At 42.7% G+C, this 22,586-nt stretch overlaps 1 protein-coding gene across 3 annotated transcripts in view; it reads right to left on the bottom strand.

Annotated features, from left to right (window-relative positions):
- Positions 1 to 22,586, bottom strand: part of cd2ap (CD2-associated protein) — a 76,163-nt gene that overhangs the window by 26,433 nt on the left and 27,144 nt on the right. For 2 of the 3 annotated variants that reach the window (XM_014144589.2, XM_014144591.2), the window contains exons 3-10: positions 17,324 to 17,513; positions 13,573 to 13,673; positions 13,021 to 13,141; positions 10,476 to 10,654; positions 7,901 to 7,988; positions 6,745 to 6,839; positions 3,626 to 3,724; positions 3,415 to 3,471 (exon numbers count right to left, since the gene is read on the bottom strand). In XM_014144589.2, coding sequence (XP_014000064.1) covers positions 3,415 to 3,471; positions 3,626 to 3,724; positions 6,745 to 6,839; positions 7,901 to 7,988; positions 10,476 to 10,654; positions 13,021 to 13,141; positions 13,573 to 13,673; positions 17,324 to 17,513 — 930 coding nt within the window. The remainder of the gene's footprint in view (positions 1 to 3,414; positions 3,472 to 3,625; positions 3,725 to 6,744; positions 6,840 to 7,900; positions 7,989 to 10,475; positions 10,655 to 13,020; positions 13,142 to 13,572; positions 13,674 to 17,323; positions 17,514 to 22,586) is intronic. The other variant, XM_014144592.2, reaches the window with a different exon arrangement.

Here is a 22,586-nt window from a genome sequence, read left to right on the forward strand (position 1 = left end):
AGGTGCCCTGGGTTTCACGGTTTGTTCAAGGGGACAATGTTGTCATGTTTTTTCAGCGACCAACTACATTTCTTTACTTTGGCTCAGGTGCATCACGTTTAACTCTTTAGGGATAGGGGGCAGCATTGGGAAGTTTGGATGAAAAGTGTGCCCAAAGTAAACTGCCTGTTACTCAGGCCCAGAAGCTAGAATATGCATATAATTAGTAGATTTGGATAGAAAACACTCTAAAGTTTCCAAAACTGTTAAAATAATGTCTGAGTATAACAGAACTCATATGGCAGGCGAAAACCTGAGAAAAATCCAACCAGGAAGTGGGAATTCTGAGGTTTGTAGTTTAAGTGAATGCCTATTGAATATCCTGTGTCTGTGGGGTCAGATTGCACTTCCTAAGGCTTCCACTAGATGTCAACAGTCTTTAGAAGTTGTTTCAGGCTTCTATTGTGAAAGAGGAGCAAATAAGACCACTTTAAGCAGGTGCTCAGCTGAAAGCCTTTAGTTTAGTCACGCGCGCGAGCTCCGTTCCCTTTCCTTTCTAATTAAAACAGTATTGTCCGGTTGAAACATTATTGAATATTTATGATGAAAACACCCTTAAGGATGTTTAGAAACATCGTTTGACATGTTTCTACGAACTCTAATGGAACTTTTTTGGCTTTTCGTCTAGACTTTGTGCCCGCGCTTTGTACATTTGGATTACTGGACTAAACGTGCGAACAAAAAGGAGGTATTTGGACATAAAGATGAACTTTATCGAACATTTATTGTCTAACATGGAGACCTGGGAGTACCATCAGATGAAGATCAAAAGGAAAGTGGCTGTATGGTTTTTGTGGCTAGGCGCTGACCTAACATAATCACATGGTGTGCTTTAGCCGTAAAGCCTTTTTGAAATCGGACACAGCGGCTGGATTAACAAGAAGTATATCTTTAATCGTATGTATAACACTTGTATCTTATATCAATGTTTATGATGAGTATTTCTGTAATTTGATGTGGCTCTCTGCATTTTCACCGGATGTTTGTTTCAGACAATGCATTTCTGAACACAACACGGCAATTTGAAATTAGGTTTTTGGACATAAAGATTAACTTTATCGAACAAAACAAACATTTGTCTAACATGGAGTCCTGGGAGTGCCACCAGATGAAGATCAAAGGTTAGTGATTCATTTTAACACTATTTCTGAATTTTGTGACACCTCTCCTTCTTTGGAAAATGGCTGTATGGTTTTTTTGTGGCTAGGTGCTGTCCTAACATAATCGCATGGTATGCTTTAGCAGCGGAACCCCGTTCCCAGAAAGGTTAACAAAGAAGAAAGTCAGGGTCGGTTCAATCATTGTTGGTCCTCGGTCTTCATCAGTTTCTTAAAATTCTTCCTAATTCATGTTATTCCTTTCTGCCTGGCTTCTGTAATACATACGAACATGTTTTGACTTTATTCTTACTTGATACATCTCCAATTTAAAACAGTATATCAATCGAAACACAAGGCTTCATGTGCCACAGATGCAGATAACGCGGCAGCTGTTCCATGTAGTCAGCCTGAGCTACGCACTGTGCCGAATCACTGATCTACAAATCAACTAACACTTTGATCCTGAGTTAGAAAGAATCAGGTCCATCAGTGTGTGAGAGTACGGAGGGCTGAGGAGTGACGCCAGACATCTAATGCTGCTGAGGCAAAAGCATCAGTCAGAAGAGAAGCATGTGCTCCAAATGAATACAACAAGCAATTATTTTCCGTTCTACAATGATCTTAAAGTCGAGATCTGCAAAAGTTGAAACGCCGCCACTGGTCTCCCCAGGCTCATGCATTTATTGTTTTTGTTTTATTTTTGAAAAGGAGGAGATGAGTGTCCAGCAAAGAAGAATCAAATAATCGTAGCGCATACTCTGCTGTTATATTTTTTCTGGCCAAAAAAACAAACTGTTTGTTGTTTGATGACAACTTCCATGGCAACTTTCCTTATTAAGGCTATATCTGAGAAAAAATTGCAGCCAAACTGTGGTATCTACCACCAGTATCTAATCTGAGAGCTATAATTGATGTGTTTTACATGCTGTGGTCACGAGGGCCCGCAGCATGAAGAATCACAGGGAATGTGGGACTTTACATTTTCTATACATTAAAGAGTGAGAAACCAGGAAAATATTTAAATAAACAAACAATCTTCACTATCAACAGCATCAATGGAACACCTATATGGGGTGTTAAAAGCTCAGTCGTTACGAGGTTAAAAGCACAATTGTTCCCCTGTAATTAAACTTGCATTGACAACAGGGATGGAGGGAAAATCAATACAGAAGAGTATCACAATATTATATTAATTCTAAGAGTAACATTTGTTGCTAGGTAGTTCATGTTAGCTGGCGCTAGAAGTCTGTACATGCAAAAAATAAATACAAATAAATTGCCGCAATGATAATATCGCGGCAATTCCTAATTGATAATAAGATTGTGACTGTATCAGTCAGGAAGACCATTTCAAACTGAAATACTAGACTGCAACATTTCAGTTTGATATTCAGATTGCCAGCTTCGCAAAGATGCATATTTTACTAGTATGTATCCTGTAACAATCCAAAAACTGGGACTTCTTTATAACATGCTCACAATAACAACCTAGAAATAAAGAAAGAGAGAGATGAAGAGAAAAAGAGAGAAGGGAAGAAAAAGCGAGAGAGACTGGCCTGACCGCCTCTCTTAATGGAGAATTGTTCATGTCTGCCCTCTACTGAGCATCTAGCAGAACTGAGAATAAAGGGCAACAGTGAGATCCATTATGGCGCAAGAACTTCCTAATGCTCTGGGCCAGAAAGCTGTTCACCACCACTGCTGCTGCTTGACCTCCATATGGTGATGCAGAGCAGCATGGTCTCTCCACCGGGCCGTGACACAACAACAGCAGCCACTGTGTGGGCCGAGGAGGCAACAGAGCTAATAAACAGGGACATTGAAGTTCAAGTACCAGGAACTTTAGATACAATTAAAGGAATATTTTAGTCTGCTCTTAAAAGAACTTCCCTGAAATTCAACCTTAACATATTAAAATAATTTAGCTGGAGGATACTTTTTTTGAAGGCAGACTCACAAAAGTGATATTTTGCACTTCTCTTTAAACAGAACAGCTGTGAAAGGGCTTAGCTAGAGACAGGATCAAAACTGTGAGAGCTCAGTAACTAGAATGCGTATAAATATTTAGAGAAAGCACCATTTCCAGTCTAAAGTGTGTGATGACTTATAGGAGACTCTTGACCGAGACCCCAATCTGACCTGTCAACAGAACATTCCCAGGCTACCACTCTCATTAGACTTGCTCTCCATATCAAGGGAAGAGTCCCACATGATTTCCGTGAGCATATACCAACACCATGTACTCTAATACAAGCATGTGGAAAGCCCAGCCTACCTCTTCTGCTTCCTGCTTGGGAGACAGTTTAACTGATCCTCTTGATGTGGCAGCCGGCTGCAACATAAAAGGAAATAGTTTACGTTTTTATAATGAAACATGTATGACCATTACACAAATGACTGACTTTACACATAGGCGATCTAGGGACAAGCCCACTAGGGAACACATACTGTATGTGATCTGGTGTTCACTATTTCTTTCATCATACCTCTTTGTCTGCGTCAGACATCACAGCCACAAAGTTGTCAGGAAAAACCCCCTCTTTACCTCCGATCTCCCCTCTCCACCACCCCGGCTCCCCTGTGTCCTGAAACATAACAACTTTACAGGTCAAGCATTTATTAAACATTACCATGAAAAGGCTAGGATAAAATAACATAGTAAAGACTCCTAAGGGAGTCCCAAGTGGCGCAGCGGTCTAAGGCACTGTATCTCAGTGCTAGAGGTGTCACAACAGACCCTGGTTCGATCCCGGGCTGTATCACAACCGGCCATGGTCCCATAGGGTGGGCTCAGTGTCGTCCGGGTTAGGGGGTTTGGCTGGGGTAGGCCATAATTGTAAATAAGAATTTGTTCTTAACTGACTTGCCTAGTCAAATAAAATACAAATAAAAAGGGACAGGAGTCCGAGAAATTTTCCAAATGTCTGCATCAGGCCATTTGGTAATCAAAACAAATTCTCTGAATAAACAATTATGTATTTGATTCAATATCATCAGCTTGAATCAGCTTCAAAGCTGATAAAAGGCATCTGTGGAGATTCCAACAACCTCACTTCATGTGAGACATCACATGTAAGTCTGCTTAATGGACACTAGATGGCACTTAAACATGATTAATCCACAGCGAAACGTGATCTGTCATAATGTGTCTGCCTGAAATAACAAAACATGACTCAAGAGCCACCTCTTAATGGTAACTCAACCTCTCCATATGGCCTAGCACTGTCTGGGCCACGTTCCCAGTCATGGCACTCATGCTCTTCTTCAGGGTGTAAAATTCAACAGGGGACCCAAGTCCCAAGTCTCTGGCCAATGTCAAGGGAAACTAACTGCAATAGATCACTTACATGCTACGATGACAGCTTCCTACCGTCACGCTGCTTCCAAAACACAGCAGGGTGCTCGATGGTGATCAGGGTCATGTTTAGAGGCCATTTTGAAAAGGAAGAGGTACTACCTGAACTGGTCCAGTTGATGATCACTAGTTTTCTGTGACAAAATGTTGCTGTGCCTAGAGCAAACTACCCAAGTCTACCTAAATCCTAATAAGAATCATTAGGACTAACAACTCAAATCTGTGCCTAGGGTCCTGGACCAGTTCTTGCTCACAGCATTCACCTACAGTTGAAGTCGGAAGTTTACATACACTTAGCTTGGAGTCATTAAAACTTGTTTTTCAACCACTCCACAAACTTCATGTTTACAAACTATAGTTTTGGCAAGTCGGTTAGGACATATACTTTGTGCATGACAAGTAATTCTTCCAACAATTGTTTACAGACAGATGATTTCACTTAATCACAATTCCAGTGGGTCAGAAGTTTACATACACTAAGTTGACTGTGCCTTTAAACAGCTTTGAATATTCCAGAAAATGATGTCATGGCTTTAGAAGCTTCTGATAGGCTAATTGACTAATAGGCTAATCATTTGAGTCAATTGGAGGTGTACCTGTGGATGTATTTCAAGGCCTACCTTCAAACTCAGTGCCTCTTTGCTTGACGTCATGTGAAAATCAAAATAAATCAGCCAAGACCTCAGAAAAAGAAATTGTAGACCTCCACAAGTCTGGTTCACCCTTGGGAGAAATTTCCAAACGCCTGAAGGTAACACGTTAATTTGTACAAACAACAGTTGGCAAGTATAAACACCATGGGACCAAGCAGCCGTCATACCGCACAGGAAGGAGACGCGTTCTGTCTCCTAGAGATGAACGTACTTTGGTGCAAAAAGTGCAAATCAATCCCAGAACAACAGAAAAAGGACCTTGTGAAGATGCTGGAGGAAACAGGTACAAAAGTGTATATATCCACAGTAAAACGAGTTCTATATCGACATAATCTTAAAGGCCACTCAGCAAAGAAGAAGCCAATGCTCCAAAACCAGCATAAAAAAAGCCTGACTATGGTTTGCAACTGCACATGGGGAAAATGATCGTACTTTTTGGAGAAATGTCCTCTGGTCTGATGAAACAAAAATAGAACTGTTTGACCATCATTATGTTTGGAGGAAAAAGGGGGAGGCTTGCAAGCTGAAGAACGCCATCCCAACACCATCCCAACCATGAAGCACGGAGGTGGCAACATCATGTTGTGGGGGTGCTTTGCTGCAGGAGGGACTGGTGCACTTCACAAAATAGATGGCATCATGAGGGAGGAAAATTATGTGGATATATTGAAGCAACATCTCAAGACATCAGTCAGGAAGTTAAAGCTTAGTCGCAAATGGGTCTTCCAAATGGACAATGATCCCAGGACAACAAAGTCAAGGTATTGGAGGGGCCATCACAAAGCCCTGACCTCAATCCTATAGATCATTTGTGGGCAAGAACTAAAAAAGTGTGTGCAAGCAAGGTCTACAAACCTGACTCATTTACACCAGCTCTGTCAGGAGGGATGAGCCAAAATTCACCCAACATATTGTGGGAAGCTTGTGGAAAGCTACCCGAAACGTTTGACCCAAGTTAAACAATTTAAAGGCAATGCTACCAAATGCTAATTGAGTGCATGTCAATTTCTGACCCACTGGGAATGTGATGAAAGAAATAAAAGCTGAAATAAAATCACTCTACTATTATTCTGACATTTAAAATAAAGTGGTGATCCTAACTGACCAAAGACAGGGAATTTTTACTATGATTAAATGTCAGGAATTGTGAAAAACTGAGTTTAAATGTATTTGGCTAAGGTGTGTGTAAACTTCTGACTTCAACTGTACTTCACTAGGGAAGAATAGACAAGCAGGGCTGGAGAATGTGCAGTAAAGGTGGATGAGGACAATCAGTACCACTATACCTGGGTCCGGTCCGGGAAGTGAGATGCACGGACTGGGATGGACCATGTTGACCAGGATCAAATAGATAACTCCCTGTGTTTATATGTGCTATAGCTATATGCAAACAGGCACATTTTCCAGGTGTATAGTGTAAACATGTGGCTGGGAACAAGCCTATACATCCTCTAGTAAACTCTCTCCCTTACAAGTGGGCCAGTTACGTAGACTGTTTTAAAACCTGTTTGAAGTAGTAGTAGCTTAAAGCTTTTCAACGGAGTATTGGCTGGGCCACAGGCTAGCAGCTGGTGCTGGTCAGGGTTGCTTTACTTACCTTACTCAAAATCTGTATGACGTCACCCTCTTTCAGTGTCAGCTCATCTTCGTTTGTGGCTTCAAACGCAAAGATGGCCTTGCAGTATTCTTTTACTGGGGGGGAAGAGGAACAATACTGTTCTTGAGAAATGCAGTCATTGCAGTGGCGGTTCTAGACCATTTCAACTGGGGGGGCCAAGCTGGGGCCAGTTGTACTGTTAGAGGGGCCAGTTACATTAGACGCACATGGCATATTGTTGTCATATCGTTTTCTTCACTGCATTGCAGGCATTAGCAGGCAAAAGACCATGTTCATAATGCAGATGCATGTGGTACGATACTGTTGTGTTCCGCCTAAAGCCGTCCCTCTAGAAAATGTGTGGGTTAGATTAGTGTTCCGCGTTGCCACTAATAACGGGTGTAAAAAAAAGAACGATAGCAAAAATGTGTTATGTAAAAATGATTTCATACTCCACATTTAGGGAGGCCACAAGGGGGTCCAAAATTGTTGTCACAGGGGCACTGCCCCCCCCCGGACCCCGCCAGAACCACTAGTGAGTCATTGACCAACAAAACCGACAATAAACTAACACACCCAATAAGAGTCAAGTGCTCCCGAGTGGCACAGCGGTCTAAGGTCTAAGGCACTGCATCTCAGCGCAAGAGGCGTCACACTGTAGTCCCTGGTTCGAATCCAGGCTGCATCCCATCTAGCCATGATTGGGAGTCCCATAGGGCGGCGCACAATTGGCCCAGCGTCATCCGGGGTAGGCCATCATTGTAAATAAGAATTTGTTCTTAACCGGTTTGCCTAGTTAAATAAAGGTTAAATAAAATAAAAAAGTGATGGATGTGGTAAGTTTATTCCTAGTGATAACGTTACGATTGGCTAACCCTAAACCTACCATTGGCTTTAAAAGTTGAACACTTTGGAAGCACAACATCCCACACCACAATATATCCCACTTGAACCTCAATGTAAGAACAAAATGTTACAATCACAATAAAAACACCATAAATGTTGTGCTCTGATTATCAAGTGTTGGACAATGGTCCTTACGGGCATGACAAAACACACCTATTGTACTGTCTGAGAACATAGCACGAGATGACATTTTGTATGTAACAGTCACACTTCTAATCATACACACTGGGACCTTTACCCTCCCCCTTACCTTTTGCTTTGCTGTCCCCCTCTGCTTTCTGTGAGTCTGTCACGTTGGAATGGGCGGGCTTTGCGGCAGATGGTAATAATGGGATCGGCTAAAATGAAGCAAACCACAGATGGATTTACTGACATGATTGGATGCAGAGTACAATGCTCAGATGGTCCCCACCAATGAGAGACTAGCCATGCCTGACCGGAATGAACACTGAGCACAGGGTCATCAGTGGACTCACCGACTGGTCAACAAACAGTTAGTCAGCGTGCAAGTCAGTGTTTGTGAAGAGTATGCCAGTCTGCTACAGAGTATGTCATATGGGTTATATGAGTTAAGCTAAAACATAGACTAACATCAGAAAGCCTTTGTTAGTTACTGTGTGAGCAGACAGATAAGTGGTAGAGTCAGGCAGGCCTAAGTTTATTATGTGTTTTGTCTCAGCTAAGGTGAATGTCCTCTAGATTATGAGTAACAAGCTGTTGAGTCACAAGGAGAAAGAGAGCAGAAAGAGAACAGAAAGAGAACAGAGAGAGTGAGCGAAAGAGAGCGAAAGAGAGGGAGCGAAAGAGAGGGAGCGAGCGAAGGCAGAGGGGGAGCGAGCGAAGGCAGAGGGGGAGAGAGAGAGAGAGAGAGCAGAGGGGGGAGAGAGAGAGAGAGAGAGCAGAGGGGGGAGAGAGAGAGAGAGAGCAGAGGGGGGAGAGAGAGAGAGAGAGCAGAGGGGGGAGAGAGAGAGAGAGAGCAGAGGGGGGAGAGAGAGAGAGAGAGCAGAGGGGGGGAGAGAGAGAGAGAGAGCAGAGGGGGAGAGAGAGAGAGAGAGCAGAGGGGGAGAGAGAGAGAGCAGAGGGGGGAGAGAGAGAGAGAGAGCAGAGGGGGGAGAGAGAGAGAGAGAGCAGAGGGGGGAGAGAGAGAGAGAGCAGAGGGGGGAGAGAGAGAGAGAGCAGAGGGGGAGAGAGAGAGAGAGCAGAGGGGGAGAGAGAGAGAGAGCAGAGGGGGAGAGAGAGAGAGAGCAGAGGGGGAGAGAGAGAGAGAGCAGAGGGGAGGGGGAGAGAGAGAGAGAGCAGAGGGGGAGAGAGAGAGAGCAGAGGGGGAGAGAGAGAGAGCAGAGGGGGAGAGAGAGAGAGCAGAGGGGGAGAGAGAGAGAGCAGAGGGTGAGAGAGAGAGAGCAGAGGGGGAGGGGGAGTGAGAGAGAGCAGAGGGGGAGAGAGAGAGAGCAGAGGGGGAGAGAGAGAGCAGAGGGGGAGAGAGAGAGCAGAGGGGGAGAGAGAGCTTGAGTGGAAAGTGGGAAATGGAAAGTGCCAGAGATGCTGCTACTGATGGATTGACAGTGTGAACGACAGCATAATGGAATATGCCATGTTGTAAGCTGTGTGACAAACACTGAACCAACGCTGCCATGAAAAGAGAGAACAGGGAGAAGAGGGGGGGATGTGATAAAAGTTTCAGAGGGGGTTAAATGGAAGCTAAAAATTGTCAACTAAACCTACAGTGAGCTATTAGCGGGACTATTAAGTTATCACTATCCATGCAAATTAATGTCACTAATTATCTGAGTGTGCTGCTGTAGTTTGTCTCCCTCAGATACGCTGAAATATCGCCCTCAGATATGACGCCAGTAAACTAGGTCAGTCAGAGGGAGCAGGGAAACTGCCTGCCTGCCATCCAAACAATTAGCAACCAAAATAAAGGCTATCACCTGGGGAGGAGGAAGGATTGACAAAGATACCCAACCCACGCTGCATCACTTTTCCCAGGACTTAAACAGTCACAACACTAAACAATGCTGACTGGTGGTCCCCATACAGGAGCATGTGTAATGGTGGCTGAACTAGCGCTGGGACGATACACCAGAAATGATCGACACCGACCACTTAGCTAATATAGTTAATTACAAGAAATAACTTATAGGGCCCTACTAGAGAAATGTGAAGTTTGAAATGAAATAACATTTTTACATTTTAGTCATTTAGCAGACGCTCTTATCCAGAGCGACTTACATAAGTTTGCTAAGATGGGTGATAGTTAATGGGACAATTGATAACTACAACATTCAAAGTCGTAGCAGTTTTAAGGGTAATATAAAAAAATATTTAAAAAAACACATTGCTATAAACTTATCGTTCAATTTATCGTAACCGTGATAATGTAGTCAGTTTATCTTGAAATGTATTTTTGTTCATGTCACCCAGCTTTAGGCTGAACTCAGAATGTTAGTTAATGTAAAACAAGCTCATAAACCAATAATATCCAATGTAAAACTACCGTATTACTTTCACCAGCATTGGTTTCAATGCATTCCAGTTGAAATACATTTGACTTCAGTCATATGACCCTCAGTACGTCAACATGCCGACCATAAACATTCTTCCTATTGTTATACTGGTATTTATGTAACAGACGGTTGGGAACCTTTGGACACTTAAAAAAACATTCCCGTCTTCCTCTCAATTGTGAATTGGTTCTCAGAGGACTTCAGTCTATTTGAAGGGGAAGCACGTATTTGAGCCTTATCGGAACCTGTTGAGGTGCATGACACCTTGTGAGTGACATCTCAGACAGACATCTCCGAGTTCCGGCTCAGCTCACTTACTTTGTCTTTCTTCTCCTCTCCCTCTGTGCTGGGCAGGCGGGCCTTTAGCTTGACCGAGCCTTCCCTGAAGATGTCCCCAAAGCCCACCCCCCGGATCTTCTTGGGCTGGGTGATCACTCCATTGCCTGGAGAGGGGTGGGTGGGGGAGGGGGGGAGCAGAGCTTCTTTACCGCTGGCGTCTGTGGGAAGGACACAATGCATGAGGCGAAGAGAACAAAGCAAAACGTGCAGAAACACGTGCATTTGTATATGTACACACTTGTGCATGAGAAAAATACACAAGCTAGGCCCCCCCCACACACACACACTAGTGGTGCACGGGTCAGCTGTAACCCATCTGAAACCGCCTGACTATATGTGATAAAGTGATAATCTGAGGCCCTCAGTCAACCATAACCCACAAATATAGAAAGGGGGGTGGAGGATTTTTTTGGGGCCCGATTTAGATACGTTTCTGCTTATAATCTCCGCCATTTTGGTAGGCTGTGTTAGTCAACTTGTCTAAATAAAGCCTTGCTCAACAGAATAATGTAATAGATCGATAGAATGAATGCTTTAATCCAGTTGATGTCGGTAAAGTTCTGTCACCTTTTGTGGAGCAAAGAAACTTAGGTACTGGGGAGAAAATATAATACACACCCCCCCAACAAAAATTTTAAAAGATATATATATTGTTAGTTTTTTTATTTGGGAAAGATTTTCTGTGCAAAATGTCCAAATGACATCAGTTTGACGGGTTGTAAGAAATAAGAAAGCTGTGACAATGACAACGTGTTTCTGATAACATTTCAGTTTGGCTTTGACGCGCACACATTTTATGTGGTCGAAATACTATCCGCTTTTATGATGAAGGCGACACCTCTACAGATGGTATCTAACTGAGCATTGCATTCTCTCAAGATGCAGAAAGAAAGAATTCATATTTCTCCACACCTGTGTATCATTTTACTGCCAGAAATGCTGCATTCTGCAGGAGTTAATATTACGGCTATATGACAGATTAAAAGACCGACAGTCAGTGTCCAGATTTCAGTTTCCATTTAACCTATCGAAACTGTTCCCTTGATATGTAATAAACCCATTTGAAGTCCTGTCTTGTGACTGTTGAATTTGTATTGCGCCTCACAATCACCACATAACATAGCTGGCACTGATATCCTCTTTTACCACGTCACCGAATATTTTCCAAACATTTACCTGTGGTAAATTCAATTGATTGGACATGATTTGGAAAGGCACACACACCAGTCTATATAAAAAGGTCCCACAGTTGACAATGCATGTCATGAGGTCGAAGGAATTGTCCGTAGAGCTCCGAGACAGGATTGTGTCAAGGCACAGATCTGGGGAAGGGTACCAAAACATTTGTGCAGCATTGAATGTTCCCAAGAACAGAGTGGCCTCCATCATTCTTAAATGGAAGCAGTTTGGAACTACCAAGAGACTCTTTCTAGAGCTGGCAGCCCGACCAAACTGAACAATCAGGGGAGAAGGGCCTTTGTCAGGGATGTGACCAAGATCCCGATGGTCACTGACAGAGCTCCAGAGTTCCTCTTTGGAGATGGGAGAATCTTCCAAAAGGACAACCATCTCTGCAGCCCTCCAATCAGTGGCCAGACGGAAGCCACTCCTCAGTAAAAGGCAAATGTCAGCCGCTTTGAGTTGGCCAAAAGACACCTAAAGGACTCTCAGACCATGAAAAACAAGATTCTCTGGTCTGATGAAACCAAGATTAAACTGAATGACAAGCGTCACGTCTGGAGGAAACCTGGCACCATCCCTTGGGTGGCAGCATCAAGCTGTGGGGTTGTTTTTCCAGTGGCAGGGACTGAGAGACAGATCGAGTGAAAGAAGAACAGAGCAAAGTACAGAAAGGTAAGCCTTTGCCCCAGTCTAACAGGACAACAAACCCTAAGCACATAGCCAAGACAACGCAGGAGTGGCTTCGGGACAAGTCTATGAATGTCCTTGAGTGGTCCAGCGGGAGCCCGGACCCGAACATCTCTGGAGACCTGAAAAAAAGCTGTGCAGCCTGACAGCTCGAGAGGATCTGCAGAGAAGAATGGGAGAAACTCCCCAAATACAGGTGTGCTTGTGGCATCATATTCTGAAAGACTGGAGGCTGTAATCGCTGCCAAAGGTGCTTCAACAACTGAGTAAAGGTACTGAATACTCATGGAAATGTGATATTTCAGTATTTTTATAAATTTGCAAAAAATGTCTAAAAACAAGTTTTTGCTTGGTCAATATGGGGTATTGTGTGTAGATTGATAAGGGGGGGAAAACAATTTAATCAATTTTAGAAATAAGGCTGTAAAGTAACAAAATTTGGTTAAAAGTCAAGGGGTCTGAATACTTTCCGAATGCACTCGTCACAACAGGTGGGCTATCGACGTCTCTCATGTAGACCCAATAATTAAAACACAAAAGCCTGGAGATTCAGCCAAGAAGGTACATTCTTTAGCAGCACTAACTTGCTATGACTCGCTCTGCTTAAACATGAGTCACGCCTTCGTTACTGAAGCTCGGCCAGCTTCATAATTACCTGCTTCATCTGTTAAGTCATTTGTCTGTCCGTCTGCGTTCATCTCCATCTCTTTGACGAAGTTGGAGGGAAACAGTCCTGATTTGCCGTTCATGGTTCCACTCCACCAGCCTTCCTCTACCTGGAACAACCAACCAGAAGCCAATGAATACCTGATGTAAACATCTAATCACCTTAGAATAAATGCCCCATAATCACCTTATCTGTAAATCACCTTATGATAATATAATAGACCTTATCATAAATCATAACAGCCTAAGATACTATTAGCTGTCACAATTTGGATCCAATGTAATGGTAATATGTAAACAGAATTAAGTTACCAGAAAGTTAGTTACAGAGATCATGGCAATTCTCTTTTATTCTCCAATGCAAAACTTATCCTCTAAGAAAAGAAGAAAAAAAAGACTACAAAAACAGCTCTCAACAGAACAATGAGTCTAACAAGGAGACATTAAATAAAGCACAGGTAAGGAGAACCAATGCAGGAAAGTCATTACGAGCAGTGGAAATAGCCCAATGCAGGGCAGTGTAATGAAGCACCAGCCTTACCTCCTCATTGATGTCGATGATATCCCCTATCTTCAGCTCCAGCTCATCCTCGTTCTGGGGCACGTACTCAAACAGCGCCCTGCACTGCCGCTTCTTAGGTTCTGCAACCACAAAAGACAGGAGCCTGAGAAGACTGGGAACACCAGTTACACCAGTCTGCTCAATGGGCTGCCTCAAGGCTTCAACTTCCTGGACGCACGTGTGTGTGTACCCTGGTGTCCTGAGGAGGGCAGTAGTGATGGGGGAAAACATCTATAGTTACATATCGGGATATTATTTTTGATGCTGTCGTATCGTTTTGACAATATCACAATATTATTTTTGAGCTAGTTGGCTGTACCTGCACAAAAACTCCAATATTTTTCCTTCATAGCTTGTTCTCCATCTTTTTAAATAGGGAGCAAATTAGTTTTCAGCACTTTTATTTCCATGACTGATCAAAACTTGTTGTTTTCTCATGGCTCTCTTGTCCCTCTGCAGCAGACATTAGGTGAGCAATAGGTTTGGACCATGGAAGTGCAATAAAATCACAGTATTGCATTGCAAAACATATAGAATTGACACTTATGTATCGTGATATCGTATCGCGAGGTCCCTGGCAATTCCCAGCCCTAGAGCGTGTCTGAATCTAAGAAGTGGATGAGAATTCTCCCCTCCTGCAAGAAGCACTATGCGACTTTCAGCAAGGTGTTCCTGTGGCAGTTCAAAGCTGCACAGAGGGGATGTGTCCCAATAATATCTCCTTTCTCCTGAAGTGTACTCTCATTCACCACTTCCCACAAAACAGTTCCTTTAAAATCAGTGAATGGAAGTGAACAAGTGCACATTTTTGGAGGAAGGAGAGATAATTGGGACTTAGCCAGAGTAAACTAGACTGTGAGAAGTCACCTCACAGAGGGGACCTAATAGCTGCTCACTAGAACTGCACTAACACTAGGACCCATGTGTATAGGGCCTGAAACTAACTTTTTGGTCCACCACCAGCCAATGACGAAATTCACCCTCCCCTCAGACATTTTACCAGCATTTGACTAGTGGTCGAGTACTAATTTCAGGCTCCGGAATGTTTTTGTTCGTTCCAATATACTGTTCTCTGAAAACCTTTAACAACAGGTGGCACAAGCTCCACTAGTCAGTGCACATCACTGTCGGACCAAGTGCTGCTGTTAATACCATCACACACGCCTCTGCAGAGACAGACGATTATCAGAAGTTCGTCATCTCCACTTTAATGCTGCATTTCAATAGGGACTACTTGACATTTACGTAACCCTGCTGTTGACACTTTAATTAAATCAAGTTATATTGACAAATGTCACAAGAGAATGGTTGTGTAGGCTATACAAAGACTCAAGGTGGAAGAAAAGCCTCCATGACTAGCAAATACAGTAGCAGGTGAAATAGGCTATATCCAGTATCCACCTAGAATCTGACACACTTCAGAGAAGAGACTGATTTATTTCCTCCCACAGTGAGATGGAAAACATGAAATGAAAGCAGTTTATTCTGAGCGTTATATTCAAGGAGCGATACTCAAGAGAGGAACATAACCTCTGTTGGTTTACAATATAAAAAAAATAAGCATTCTCTAGTCTTCTTGACACCTCTTGCTTGTTGTGGGTAGTAAAAGAAAAATGAATAACTAAGATACTTCAATACCTTAACCTGTTAGGGCTAGGGGGCAGTATTGACACAGCCGGATAAAAAAAAACGTACCCGATTTAATCTGGTTACTACTCCTGCCCAGCAACTAGAATATGCATATAATTATTGGCTTTGGATAGAAAACACCCTAAAGTTTCTAAAACTGTTTGAATGGTGTCTGAGTATAACAGAACTCATATGGCAGGCCAAAACCTGAGAAGATTCCATGCAGGAAGTGGCCTGTCTGAGAAGTTGTTTCATCTTGGCTCTTTTTATTGAAGACTGAGGATCTTTGCAATAACGTGACACTTCCTACGGCTCCCATAGGCTCTCAGAGCCCGGAAAAAGCTGAACGATATCGAGGCAGGCTCTGGCTGAAACACTTCATCGCTTTTGGCAAGTGGCCGCTCAGAGTACTATGGGCTTAGGCGCGTGCCCGAGTCGACCGAATGCTTTCTTTTCTTTTGTCTGTTTACCTAAACGCAGATTCCCGGTCGGAATATTATCGCTTTTTTATGAGAAAAATGGCATAAAAATTGATTTTAAACAGCGGTTGACATGCTTCGAAGTACGGTAATGGAATATTTAGAATTTTTTTGTCACGAATTGCGCCATGCTCGTCACCCTTATTTACCCTTTCGGATAGTGTCTTGAACTCACGAACAAAACGCCGCTGTTTGGATATAACGATGGATTATTTTGGACTAAACCAACATTTGTTATTGAAGTAGAAGTCCTGGGAGTGCATTCTGACGAAGACAGCAAAGGTAATAACATTTTTCTTATAGTAAATCTGACTTTGATGAGTGCTAAACTTGCTGGGTGTCTAAATAGCTAGCCCTGTGATGCCGGGCTATCTAAAAATGTGCTTTCACCGAAAAGATATTTTAAAATCGGACATATCGAGTGCATAGAGGAGTTCTGTATCTATAATTCTTAAAATAATTGTTATGCTTTTTGTGAACGTTTATCGTGAGTAATTTAGTAAGTTCACCGGCAGTGTTCGGTGGGAATGCTAGTCACATGCTAATGTAAAAAGCTGGTTTTTGATATAAATATGAACTTGATTGAACAAAACATGCATGTATTGTATAACATAATGTCCTAGGGTTGTCATCTGATGAAGATCAAAGGTTAGTGCTACATTTAGCTGTGGTTTGGGTTTATGTGACATTATATGCTAGCTTGAAAAATGGGTGTCTGATTATTTCTGGCTCGGTACTCTGCTGACATAATCTAATGTTTTGCTTTCGTTGTAAAGCCTTTTTGAAATCGGACAGTGTGGTTAGATTAACGAGAGTCTTGTCTTTAAAATGGTGTAAAATAGTCATATGTTTGAAAAATTGAAGGCTTTGCATTTCTAAGGTATTTGAATAACGCGCCACGGGATTACACTGGCTGTTGAGTAGGTGGGACGCTAGCCCATAGAGGTTAAAGTCCTGCTTCAAGGGCCCAATGAGAGAATCTTCATTGAAAGTGCTTTTTAGTCCAGGAATAAGCTTAGGAACCAATTCAGAGACAAAACAGTACATGCATGTCTAAATATGAACATAATAAACTATTGAAATGAATATAGTCACAACTCAAGAGTCATTCAGTATTGGCATTACAAATGTGAATGTGTGAGTTCCATCTGTGTGCAGTAGGCTTTAGCCTATGGTAGATTAAAGGGATATTTAGGGATTTTGGCAATTAAGCCCTTTATCCCAGAGTCAGATGAACTCTTAGATACCATTTTTATGTCTGCATGCTAGCTGTTCCCATAGACTTCCAATTAATGCGCTAACGCTAGTTAGCAATTGCGGCAACGCTAGTTAGCAATTGCGGCAACGCTAGTTAGCAATTGCGGCAACGCTAGTTAGCAATTGCGGCAACGCTAGTTAGCAATTGCGGCAACGCTAGTTATCAGCTTCCGCGAGTTCATCTGACTCTGGGGAAGAAGATAGTGTTTCTTTGACAAAATCCAGAAATATCCCTTGAAGTCAACAGAAATGAATGGGGGAAGACCCCAGGTATTCCTCCAAGTGTTTCAGGTAGTGCTTGAGTAGAGACATCTACATGTGTTCCTAAACAATAAAAGCACAGCCAACTGTTAACACACACACACCTGACTTACTCTTCTTGAGACCGCGTGGCTGTGAGTGTGGCTGGAAGCCCCCAGCTGGGATGCCGTAGGTGCTCATCCGCTGGACCAGGTTGGCCACGTTCCCTGCACTCTTCTCTCTCCGCTGGGGCTGCGCCTCCTCCTTGGACTCCTCTTTTGTCACATTCACCTCCTTGGGCTCCTTCTTCATCTCCTGCCACCAGAGACACCACACACAGCAGAGAGGACAATGATTAATTTAGGCTAATTATAATGAGGATCACTTACATGTAGCCTACACTGATCTTGCTGATAGTGGCTGTTTTGAAGAAGGCTTTGCTAGCAATGATTGTGATCTGTGTTTTTCTTCAACTAATTTAGTAAAATGCACTTATTGTAGTTTAATTGACTAAAATGTGAATGTAGTATCAATCACATAATGAAATTCCCCAATCATGACGATGTCTGCTGATTTGCTGTGTGCTGTGAGCTAGCTAGCCAACTCCTCCTGGGGCTGCATTTAGATAAGGTTCGCGAGGCTGCAGTTTTAGCTTAGACTTCACTTAGCTGGCTCAATGAGATTGTGAGGCTGTGGGCACGAGTTCAGTTCGGGAGATTCTATGTGACTCGGTGTGTATTCTCAAGATATGAAACTATGGATGTATTGAACATCTCAAGAGAATATGGGAATAGAAACTGCAGGGCACTATTTGAATTAGTGATGACATTTTTGGCCAATTGTGATATCCGATATTTTCTTTGCAACAAAAAAAACCCGATACTGATAAGCGATATTTAAAATTTTAGCGGCCTTTTAAGCATTCTAGTACAGTTAAATAGTTAACACGGACGCAGCGGTCTAAGGCACTGCATCTCAGTGCAAGAGGCGTCACTACAGTCCCTGGTTCGAATCCAGGCTGTATCACATCTGGCCGTAATTGAGAGTCCCATAGGACGGTGCACAATTGGCCCAGCGTCGTCTGGGCCGTCATTGTAAATAAGAATTTGTTCTTAACTGACTTGGCCAGTTAAATAAAGGTTAAACACACAAAAAGTTATTTTGTTGGCATTTACACATGTCCCCATTACCAGTAAAACGTAATCAAAACCTATTTCTTTCACTTACTTGCTGTGCTGTTTCGTTGTTCATTTGTTCCATTCTCAACCAGGATTTCTATGGAACGCCGTTTGACGTGTCAAATAACACGACATAATCTGTTTCAGTAGCTATAGTTAGCTAGCTAACTATATAGCTAGGTGTCATCTAAAATAACCCTAATTTATTAACTTATCTATGTGAAGCTAGCCACAATAAGGATTACCCACAATAGTGGACTGTGGTTAGCATTCAAAATAAAAGTATGGAATAATTCTACTATTTGTATTAATTTGCATCACTGTCAATGACATACTTTTATTTTGAAAACAAACCGCAAATTCCACTATTGTGCCTAATCCTTATTGTAGCTAGTTTCACAACACATAATCTGGTACGGTAGAGCCTCACTAACCAGATGAGGCTAGCTGGCTGCTTATTGCTTTAGGCAACAGGGTTAAGTAGCTGGCTAGCTATTTATTTTTATGAACTGAATTTCAATAGGCGAACAACAAGTGGCAACCTAGCTAATACTTACTCACAAAGATTCCTAAATCATTTCTAAGAATAATGAAATGACTGCAGTTCTCAGGCTGGTTGTATTGGTAATAGCTAGGTACCAAGCTAAAGCTAGTTACCCCAGAAGTTGCGGTGGAACAATTAAGCTTTTTTACCAACGCGGTACTGTAAACACATCGTTCGTGGCCGGTGTTTGCAGACTTTTTTGTACAGCTTTGACAGTGCTACTGAATCTTTTTTGACTCGCAAAGACCCAAACGGCGTTCCATAGTATGCATGTCGTGAAGCTAATAGCAGTGATGCAATTACTGTGTAACTCCGGTAGGGTAACATCTGAAAAATAGCGCACTTGGTAGTGTGCACCGGTGCTCGACCAGTCAGCGAAAGCCAACATCACCCACGACAGAGAACAGTTGATTGTCAAAGACAATGAAATCCATTATCTTGGCTTTAATGGATTTTCGCCTTAGAGTTGTCTTGCTGGAATTTTCTTATTCTTTCAAATGACTGCTCGATCCACACAGCAGACGTTGTGTGGGCTAGGTTAGGAATGCTGTGTTGTATGTGTAGCGCAACATTTTAAGTGGCGTTATTACGTCATATGACTACATTTTATAGGTATGCACGTTACCTTTGACATCGGTTTTTAACATCGGCATTAAACTAGACAGCCGATACTGATGTTGGCATTTTTAGCTAATATCGGCCGGTTCCGATATGTTCACCGATATATCGTGTATCCCTAATTTGAATGGTAAAAGGGAACACAAAACCTACAAATCATGAACTGATAGCATACAGATATGATGCCTTCATATTGAACTTCCAAGGTAACTTTCACAGTCCAAACCTCTATCATGTCATGTGTAGTCACTCACTTTATCTAGCGCTAACATTTAAGCTCATGTAGGACAAGGCTGTCCCTTTAACTGTGGAAGTGGAATCAACCATTTTGTAGACCTATGTCCACACCCTCCTCAGAAATGCCATTATTCACTGAGCTGTGCTGCAGCAACTACACAGGGACATTCCTCCTCAGAGTGCTTTAACAGGCTCTGAAAGACTCCTCATAAACACACACTATTGAGCAACTGTACTTAAAGTTCTCCTCTGACACAGGTTTCTCACCTTGTGTGCTTGAACGTTTCCTCAAAATTAACCACTAATAACTGATAGAATACAGTACGCTCTGGGTGAATATGTAAACGTTTACTTTACTACTCTATGGGCCTGTGTCTGCTCATGTTGAGACCTGCCCCTTCTCCAGCTCAGACCATAGAAAAAGGCTAGGACAGCAGCCAGCCAGCCACAGCCCGCTCCACTCACTCTGCCGGAATCTCTCAGGAATGCTCGAAAAAGCACTCTGAAATCTCTCTGTCTCCAGTGGAGTCTGCCTCGCGAAACAAGTAAGAGCTAATGGCAACCTGTTTTCGAACCTGCTTTGCAGAGCCCTCACATGCTGATTCTACAGAAAACGATCATATTATAGACTACTACTGTTCCACTTGCAAGGTTGTAAAAAACAACTAATATCAGGGTTCGACACTAACTGTTTCCACTGGTGCTACTAACTTTTTCAGTTGGTGGCACCAGCACACATTTGTTTACATACATATATATACACACACACACATACATACTTTATTTATTTATTTTTTATAATATACATACACACACATAATATATACATACACCATTGAAGTAGAAAGTATATAGTATAAGATATATGTATGTATGTATATGTATATGTATATTGGTTTTTTATATTATTATATATATATATATATACACTATACACATAATACACTAAAAAATATATATACACTAAAAAATATAAACATATACACATATACAAAACATATACACATATATACACACATACATACAAAACATAATACATACATACATACATACATACATACATACATACATACATACATACATACATACATATATATATACACACACACTGCTCAACAACAAAAAAAGGGAACACTTAAACAACACAATGTAACTCCAAGTCAATCACACTTCTGTGAAATCAAACTGTCCACTTAGGAAGCAACACTGATTGACAATACATTTCACATGCTGTTGTGCAAATGGAATAGACAACAGGTGGAAATTATAGGCAATTAGCAAGACACCCCCAATAAAGGACTGGTTCTGCAGGTGGTGACCACAGACCACTTCTCAGTTCCTATGCTTCCTGGCTGATGTTTTGGTCACTTTTGAATGCTGGTGGTGCTTTCACTCTAGTGGTAGCATGAGACGGAGTCTACAACCACACAAGTGGCTCAGGTAGTGCAGCTCATCCAGGATGGCACATCAATGCGAGCTGTGGCAAGAAGGTTTGCTGTGTCTGTCAGCGTAGTGTCCAGAGCATGGAGGCGCTACCAGGAGACAGGCCAGTACATCAGGAGACGTGGAGGAGGCCGTAGGAGGGCAACAACCCAGCAGCAGGACCGCTACCTCCGCCTTTGTGCAAGGAGGAGCAGGAGGAGCACTGCCAGAGCCCTGCAAAATGACACAAATGTGCATGAGTCTGCTCAAACGGTCAGAAACAGACTCCATGAGGGTGGTATGAGGGCCTGACGTCCACAGGTGGGGGTTGTGCTTACAGCCCAACACCGTGCAGGATGTTTGGCATTTGCCAGAGAACACCAAGATTGGCAAATTCGCCACTGGCGCCCTGTGCTCTTCACAGATGAAAGCAGGTTCACACTGAGCACATGTGACAGACGTGACAGAGTCTGGAGATGCCGTGGAGAACGTTCTGCTGCCTGCAACATCCTCCAGCATGACCGGTTTGGCGGTGGGTCAGTCATGGTGTGGGGTGGCATTTCTTTGGGGGGGCCACACAGCCCTCCATGTGCTCGCCAGAGGTAGCCTGACTGCCATTAGGTACCGAGATGAGATCCTCAGACCCCTTGTGAGACCATATGCTGGTGCGGTTGGCCCTGGGTTCCTCCTAATGCAAGACCTCATGTGGCTGGAGTGTGTCAGCAGTTCCTGCAAGAGGAAGGCATTGATGCTATGGACTGGCCCGCCTGTTCCCCAGACCTGAATCCAATTGAGCACATCTGGGACATCATGTCTCGCTCCATCCACCAACGCCACGTTGCACCACAGACTGTTCAGGAGTTGGCGGATGCTTTAGTCCAGGTCTGGGAGGAGATCCCTCAGGAGACCGTCCGCCACCTCATCAGGAGCATGCCCAGGTATTGTAGGTAGGTCATACAGGCACGTGGAGGCCACACACACTACTGAGCCTCATTTTGACTTGTTTTAAGGACATTACATCAAAGCTGGATCAGCATGTAGTGTGGTTTTCCACTTTAATTTTGAGTGCGACTCCAAATCCAGACCTCCATGGGTTGATAAATTGGATTTCCATTGATTATTTTTGTGTGATTTTGTTGTCAGCACATTCAACTATGTAAAGAAAAAAAGTATTTAATAAGATTATTTCATTCATTCAGATCTAGGATGTGTTATTTTAGTGTTACCTTTATTTTTTGAGCAGTGTATACACACACACACACACTTTTTTTTGTATAATTGTGACTCACCACCTGGATTCGGTCTTATGTAGCAAAATGTGAAATGGTGTCTTTTTACATTGGATAAAAGTCGAGAATCAAAATGGTATAAAAAGAGCTACAAAATGGT

The sequence above is a fragment of the Salmo salar genome, chromosome ssa15, assembly GCF_905237065.1.
Source record: "Salmo salar chromosome ssa15, Ssal_v3.1, whole genome shotgun sequence".
Taxonomy (NCBI): Eukaryota; Metazoa; Chordata; class Actinopteri; order Salmoniformes; family Salmonidae; genus Salmo; species Salmo salar.